The following is an 8827-nucleotide window of genomic DNA, read 5'->3' as shown; positions in this document are numbered from 1 at the left end:
GCGAAAACTTGACAAAGAAACATCCAAAATGCGGTTGATTTATTTGTTGAAGGCGCGAATTAAATCTACGGCTTTGGTGAACCAAAAGAAAAACACTTATAATGTGAAGAGCGAATCGCTTAGAGTAGTATTTTCTTTAACAGACTGCCATTTTCAATTTTACAACGGCAGCAGACTTTTTTGAGAAAATGTCACATCTACCACCGCAGCAAACAACCACCCATAGATTTTGATAGTCCTCTTTAGGGACGCGGTCTTTCAGTGTGTGAAACTTTAGACCAACGAGCCTGAGTTTGATTCCCCGGGGACGCGTCTGGGTACCTTCAGTTTCACCCAAGCTGTGCTTTTGCCATTGTGCTCAATACTATCACTCTAGCCTCAACTATCTAACCAACCTTCAGGTTGATAATTGATAGAACTCATCTCGTACTAAGCTCTAAGATGAAATTTAGTGCGTTTTTTTCTGCAAATAATTTGAATCAGATCAATAGCAACTTTTTCCCTTTCTTGATTTCCATTGCACTTTTCTTCCCGCGTTTCTTGCGTTGACTTCTTTGTTCAAACTCCATCTTCCGTAATTTTTAATTGAAATCCAGTAGTCAAAATTAGGTTTTGAGTTTGAAAACTACATATAGAAGGGTTGTAGCCCTTCCAGAGATCGCATATTTCCATCATTAATATGCATCTAAATCGCAGATGTTATTGCCCGAAAATCTTGCTATCGTGAAGCAATCCCTAATTTCCAACATTCTGATCTTTGCTGATGCATTTCCTCATATGATTTCTTCTTCCACACTCTCGTCAAAAGATGCTTAAAAAATTTGGAGGCATAAATTATATCTTTTAGCCAGAACTGTGTATAAGAACGCGCCATGTCTCGAATTAATATTGATATGGTATTTTTGACGAGTTAACAAATCCAACGACTATGTACACAAAATATATTAATATGACTTGAAAATACGAATGTGAATTTGAAAAAAACTAGCCATACCCAATGACCGTTGAAGTAACTCAGAAATGGTAACTAGTTGAGAAAACGAGTTATTTACGTTGGTATAGGTACAAGCAGTAATCCATTCATGATGCTCTTAGCGCAGCACCCGCAATCTCGTCGTTTAATTCCGTTTGGGTCACCCTTTCTCTAGCTTAGTCGTATTCTACCTCTAATAGTTGGTAGGCTTTTACCGGAATCCAGTAAATGTTATTGACTCTTGTTTGCCCTACATACATGTAGTTTTCATCTACCTGCCTGCGCGCCGGCGCCGTCCAAAACGCCTATTCGCCTCCTTTCCAGCTTACCTAACGATCTCGCTCCCATCACGGGGTTCAGTGTCTGTAATTAGTTTCTTCCCTTTATTCACATCTTCTCCGAGTTTCTCCGAGTAACTTCCTCCCTTTTCCCAACATGACGAAAACTTTGTTAATAGTCTTCCTCTCCGTCCAACTTATTTTTTCAATTATTCGTCAGTCTTATTTTAAAATCCTCTCGCACACAATTGTCATTTTGCCTCCAAGACCAAAACATCTTATCCGTACAGCGCTAGGATTCACATGAAGATCCAATGCTATTCTTCTCCTATCAATCCCCACGGCTAAGCCATACTACCGCTTTACTCTTTTTCGGGATGGGGATTTAAATTGATGTAATACAGTTTCTCGACAAATTCCTTCCTTATATAAAAAATATTCCTGGTAACCACGATTCATTTTCTGTTTGTGACCATCCATCTTGTCACGGGAAAGAAAATTTAGATAGACTCCCGTTGTCTTTCTAGATGCTGTTTTTTATGCCACATCAACACTGAATGGAGACCCTACTGGGATCAAACGATTTGCAACCACCTAATTGAGGAGCAGATATTGTGTGGCCCAAAAAACTTTCGTCTGGGTCCTCTCCGATCTGTCTGTCATGGTCGGCTATACTAGACTCTAACTTTCCCTTGCAATTATCGCAATACCTTCAGATTTATCATACCGGATGAATTCAGCCATCCTGGATCATTCTGGAAAAATCTGAACTTTTTAATCCCGCCAATTAACATCGGTCCGCGAGAGGAATGTGTTGCTAATGTATAGACTTCGGAAGTTTTAATTAACCTAGACAGTTCCGTGGGGATGGACAAGAACCCTTATATACCAAAGTGGACTTCTATCAGTCATGGAAGTTTGTTTGGTTTGTGCATGTGTATTTGTGCATAATACTCATATCACTGGAACGACGTCGTAAATTACGGCTGTCGCACTCACCCTTCCGTTGCGTACGCGTTATCTATTCAAAATATGTGATCATATTTGTGCCACGGGAAATTTTAATAGGATGCGTTGTGTCTATGTCTTCCCACCTCGGTATGGTGACAAATGAAGCAAGCAATCGTTAACTGTCTTCAGGAGAATTACTCTGGGGGAAGGAAGTTCGATGTGTTGAGTGAGGGGTGAAGTTTGCTAACGTGAATATTCTGCGCAAGGAGATGCGAATGTCACAATTTACCTTGCGCTTTATTATTCTGTTCGAGGAAGTGCTGGAAGTTTGTGACCCCGTTACGAAATTTTACAACGTTCATGCATCATCGGCTTCGACCTTGTCATTAGTGTAATTATACCCGTCCTGATCGTAGGAGAGAGCTACATTGCCAAAAGTTTTTGGGTTGCTGGAATATATTTTCATTGGGAAGGAATACTCGGAAGCTAACGCGGAAAATTTTCATGTGATCATAATCGTGCGTTTAACTGTGATAGTGATACGAGCAAGAAGCTAAATTTGGGTGAGTAACTAAGAAGTGGGGTAAATTTAATGACGGCATCATTGAAACCCATTGAATAGCTATAAAGCTATCCAATGCTTATTTGCTCAAAACACGCTTCACTCTGCTGAAAATATTAAAATATATGAACCATTAGCTTCTATTTAATATCGGTATTACCTTCATTGTTAGTTTAAACCTCATTAGTAATTCAGTTGTACAAGGTGATCCATGAAAGTGGTTCACCATTCTGTCCTTGCAAGAACTGCTCCCTTGGCTCAGTAATTGTCATAATCTCATCGATTTGCTTTACTGACATAATTGTTGATACTCCAACAGTTAAATCAACAAGTACTAGGTGGGTATGAATCATGTGTATTGAGGCTTCAGTTAGAGACACCATATCAATTAAGCGGAAATTAAAAACCGAGAGTACATTTTAAATGGAATATTAAATAAAGAGAGTTATAACTACAGTAATTCAATTGGAAAATAGCCCCACACTATATCGGAAATATAATAGGAAAATCTAGAGCAAAATGATAGTGAATAAGTCTGATTAGTGGGCTAAAAGAGGAATAAGTTCAACTGATTCAGGCTTGAGGTCGTGGAAGTTCATCATAATGAAATAAGGACAATTTCCTTATTGTCCTTATTTCATTAAAAGAGGAATTGTAATCAGCATTAGCAAGAAATAGCTGATAGCTAAATCCACTATATACTACTTTTTCTAGTGCCCATTCTATTGATTTCTATTTGTCAAAGAACTTGCTCATCACTATGTTACACCTCGTACCTAGCTAAGGAAGTATCTACACATACAGAGCCTCACCCATGGTCATTGGAAGTCATCCTTAATCTGGAACGCTTGTTTGAGACTTTTTACCATCCACCCCACAGATGACATCACCTTGGCGTAGCACACCACCATAGTGAGAGGACATTTTATCAACTAGTCAGTTTAGATTCTTCATGTTCTATGGAACAGTGGCAGCTCAAGGAAAATGATTTCCACTTATAGCAATCTTGACAAATTATGGGTATGTTGCCCAATAGCAATGCCAGCCAGTTATTTGTGTATCCTGCTGGCTGAAAGACTTACTCCCAATGACTCAGTTGGTTGGAGGAAATAACACCTTCAACAAATTTCTTCTATCAAGTTTCACCATTTTGATCTGCTGGGACTTGCCCTGTAGGCCAGCTATGGACTGATTTTCTTCCTCACTATTGATGGAGAATAGTACCTTATTTTTTCCCGAGAAGAGGTTGTCTTTCAAGAAAGAGTCATTCTGGGTTGTCATCCTCATCATTAAAATCCGTACCACTCACTCCTTCAAGTAGGAAGTATGTACTGACCTAGTTCCTCAAGGAGATGACCTGCTATATTTAATTATTAGTTAAAAACTTTGATTTTCCCAAAATAATTCAATTTTTACTGGGTTTGAACTACATTGTGGCATCTTCAGGCTACAAATTATCATTATTTGCCTTTAACTTTTTAAAACTGTAATCCCTGGTGCTGGCTAAGAAGGTACTTTGATAGTTCTGTTCAGATAACTCTCTACACACATGCTAAAGCTAAAACCATCTTTATAGTTATATCATAGCAGATCTGCAAACAAGCCAATAATTTTTAACAATGTATACACATTTTACATAACATTTATTCTATATGTACTGAGAATAAACAAATATAACAATCTTTTTCATCTCTGAGACCGATCTGGAATGGAGTACTGTGTTAATGACACACAACAATAACTTCAGTCATTCTTGTGATTTATAAACTGATGTCTAGTCTTTGGTCATTAGTTACTTTGCTCTTTTTTTATGTGCCCGGCAAGCCACCGCTAAGGTGTGCGGCAGGGGGTGAATTCACACCAAACTAATTTTTACCCGAACATGACCCTACCCCAGTCAGACAATGTTATTATGTTCCCTTATTGTTCGTGGAAAAAATGGCACTTTAAATTTATCTGTTCCACACTTAATCGCTCTAATTTTATTGAAATGATTTCTCCTACCATAGTACGATGGGGGTAATAATACATTTTCAACATCACTGCTAAAGAGACGTCCTTCCATTTTATGCAAGAGCTTCAATCTGTAATCTAACCTTCGCTCCATGAGTGATTCCCAGCCTAGCTGCTCTAATATTTTGGATACACTATTAGTTTATCATAACAATGTTTCACAAATCTAACTCCTCTAGCTGCACACGATTCGATTTGGCAATCAATCCAACTTCGTGAGAATCCCATATACTAGCAGCATATTAGCATAGGATAACATTTCTCTTTGACTTGTTCATCACATATACCTAGTACTCTTCTAATAAATCCTAATTTTTTCTTAGCTGGTCCACGTATTCCCCGTATGTGTTTCACCCAAGATAAATTGTGAGTGAAGGTAGCATCTAGGTATTTCATTGAGTCTACAAATTCCATTTTGGTGTTCCCAAAGCAGTAAGTGTTCAGGAGGGTGTTGCTCTTTTTCCAAAAAATTTATCACTAAGTAAGAAAACTCGATGTAGCCTAATAAATTGAATATGGAGCAATGTGTTCAGTAGGAGAGTGTTTTAATCATTATTAAGTGAAAGTGTTTGATTTTCATGTAAAGTTTTAAAATTAAAAAATTAAGTTGACTTAAATGTTTTTATTGATGTTTATTGGATTTGGGGTTTACCTCTTTAATGGTTAATACTTTTAGGGTAGATGGTGATGTTTAAATTGCTTAAAATCGCAGTCCCTTCTATCAATTGAGTCTCTGAGATAGACTCAGATTTTATTTTCCCATTTATCAGCTGGCATAACTTGAATTGCTGTAAACTTGCTGAAAATATTATGTACAGCATATGTTGTTTTTAACATTTGCTTGGTTATAATAAATTTCTTTTCTTTTACTTTTGGCAAAAATTGTGATATCTGCCCTTCCCTATTGCCTGAGTGCTGTAATTTACTTGATTTTATTCCATGCTGTTTGTTTTGTGATTACTGGTTGCTTGTGAATTTTAATTTTATAAATGTATGATGATGTAGGTGGTGCTAATGCTCTATGAACAGCATTGCAAATGGGCTGTTTCTGGTAACCATATCCATACCCATATCTCATTTCTAACTTCAACAAAGTCCCTTAGGGCTCAGGCTCAATGGTTGAACCACTGAAATTCTCTTTGGAGACGCATAGGATGGGGGCACCATTTCAGCAGAGCACTGAGTAATTATTGTGCACTGGTGACCAAACTTATTCTTCTGTGAAAACTGTTCACCACTGATGCTACAATCCAACACCTTCAGCAAATTCATTGATTTATGTAAAAAGTGAAAGGAAAAAGCCTAAAGGAAAAAAATGGCATGCAAATCTAGGCCTGACAAACCCTTTCATTGTTTCATGGCTAATCTTCACTCTTTGGTGGATAAGTTTGCTTTCAAAAATTTGAATTAGGCAATATTATGGCCAAGTCGTTTGAGAAAAGAACAATCTAAGTCTAAAAGAAGAATTATTCTCTTTGAAATTAGAGGATATCATATTGAAAATCTGATTTAAAGTTAAATAAAATCCCACATCGCATATGTAGGTTGCAAATATTTTTACTAAGTACAGAAATAATGGAAATAAAACCCACAAAGGAAGGTGGTCATTCAAAATAATACAGCAAATATGTCATTAAAAAATCAGTTAAGAAACTTTCTAATACAGGAAAATCAGTGATATGATAAAGGGAATAAATTTGGAGCACATTGATGAATACTGTCTTAGGAGCCACTTATTGAAAACACATTTTTAACTAAATGAAAACAAATTAAAATCAAAATTGCATATGAAGTGGTGGTTTGAAATTTTTATTGTTGTTAGTTTTGAGTAAAATTTATATTGATAAGTTAACATTTGCCATGTCTTACTATTTATTTCAGCTTAATTTCAAAGTGGGTGGTAAAAATAATAGCCTGATAAATGGAAAATGTTACCTTCTTTGAAGATCTGGGAGCTTTAGATAAGTTCTGTGGATCACAGTTTTGGGTAAGTTTTTCTGTTCTTCATCAAACCCTTATTTCTATGGAGTTGTCATATCCTGTTGCAACCATTGACCATATTACCTGCTGACTTCAATATCCCTCAAAGATTTTTCTAGAAGGCTGGGAGAAGGCATTTCTAGGAATGTTATTGTTCATCATCTAGTTGATGTTCTCTATCAAGGTTAGCTGTTTTTCAATTTTCCATGAAATTATAGGCTTATTACTGTGCTTGACAATATATAAGTTTCATCAGCATATAAGGTCCATCCTCATTTCAGTAAGGCATGCAGAAGAAAAAGTTTTAATGGTCTGCTAGAAAGAGTAGGTAATTTTTTTAAACAAATAATTCCACTTATTAGGAAGAGCATATGCTATTTTGTAATTATCAGTTGTGATGAAATGCAATCAAGCTAATTCGATATTTTACTTTTACCGTTTTTTACATAGAAGAAGCAAGCAACACAATATTCACATCACAAAAAATGAGCTTAATAGTAACAATCTAAACTACAACATCATTCAGTTGAATAGGAAATAAAATTATCTGAATATAATGAAGTCAAAATAGGCAGTGCTGACCATCTAGGGTAAAAACAACATTCTGTATTGAACATTAACCCATGGATTTTGAACCTTCACATATAAAACATAAAGGTGATGTTTTAATGTTAATTTTTTAATGAAGGAGTATGTGTATACATATATGCTTCATATGCTATCAAAGATGGTTATTTATCTCTTTGTTCTTGAAAAAACTGCTAAAATATATGCTATTGAGAGTCCGTCATAGATGCATAATTTGATTCAAATTAAGATGCATATTCTTTTGATTATGAAAAGGATGTGGATCATCTGCCATCAGCACTTTATTTTAAAACCCTCACTTTGGCATGTGTCATGAGATATCTCAATCGTCTCCACCCCATAAAAATAGGTCAGGAATAAGTTTGACAGCATGTTTTTTCTATTAAGGACTGCTTATACATACCTTCATATGATATATAATTATAAACTATCCAGGTAAAATCATCTTTCATACATAAAAAAAGATTTCAGACACCGCAAACTGCTTTTAAAAGTGTGGAATAGGAGGTAATAGTGCAAGGACTGACTAGTAAGTAACTGAATTGAATGGCAATCATGTAGAAACATAGTTTTTGAATGTAACTTTCAAATGTATATAATAAAACTTTGTCTTGCCACTAGGTTCATATTTTATTTCAAAACGTAAGTTACTTTCTGGAGAGCACTCGTAATTTTCAGTATTCATTTGGATGATAGCACCAAAAGGTGTGGGCTAAACTCAAGACTGTATGGCATCCTTCTTTATATGCTCCTCTTATTGAGGGTGCAGTATACAAAAATGTTCAGAGTAACCCTTTCCCCATTTTTAATTACATTTTTGCCAAGCATTTCATTAGATTGTCTAGAAAATGATGAACTATTTTAATGAATCTTTTTAATTTCAGTTTAATTACATTACCGCCATCCCTGATAGCTAATCATAAATACAATCATAAAATTAAATTAAAACTGAAATGTTGTAAATGATATTGGGTCCCAAATATGTAATTAATCTTTCTTGATTTCCATGCTTCATTTCTAAACTAATATGTTGCCTCTGGAAATAGTAATAAATTGTGTAGTTGTTTATCTCTATTAATCACGAATAATATTGAAAATTTCTTAATAGCTGATTGGAGCATTCCTGTGTATTGACATCTTTAGATAGCTAAAGTTTGGCATGTCATACATGTTTCAAAGTTTATTTATATTTATCATAATCTCTCAAGGTTAATTTGTTTTTCTATCACACTACATATTCACATCAGAATGTTCTACATCTTTCTCAATATGTTTTTGTCACACAGTAATAGAATCATATCCAGAAATTTTGTAATTTTTAGATATAGGCATTGCAGGGCTTTAAATGATTTGTTAAAGTCTCAGTCCCAGGTAATAATTATTTCTTGGTGAATGTTTTTCTCCTCACTCCACTGCACATATATATTATTAAAATGTCTTGGTTCCAAAAAATTGGCTTATGACTAAATATACATAGTTGGA

At 35.4% G+C, this 8827-nt stretch overlaps 1 protein-coding gene across 1 annotated transcript in view; it reads left to right on the top strand.

Annotated features, from left to right (window-relative positions):
• Positions 1-6698: 6698 nt before the first annotated feature.
• LOC139700339 (multidrug resistance-associated protein 1-like) overlaps positions 6699-8827 on the top strand; it is a 46994-nt gene continuing 44865 nt past the window's right edge. Inside the window, exon 1 of the mRNA XM_071598979.1 lies at positions 6699-6764. Within this exon, the coding sequence (XP_071455080.1) occupies positions 6699-6764 (66 nt within the window). The remainder of the gene's footprint in view (positions 6765-8827) is intronic.

Source organism: Hetaerina americana, unplaced genomic scaffold (genome assembly GCF_022747635.1).
Source record: "Hetaerina americana unplaced genomic scaffold, ioHetAmer1.1.p SCAF_10, whole genome shotgun sequence".
In the NCBI taxonomy this organism is placed as follows: domain Eukaryota; kingdom Metazoa; phylum Arthropoda; class Insecta; order Odonata; family Calopterygidae; genus Hetaerina; species Hetaerina americana.
This window is presented reverse-complemented; position numbering and strand designations above follow the sequence as displayed.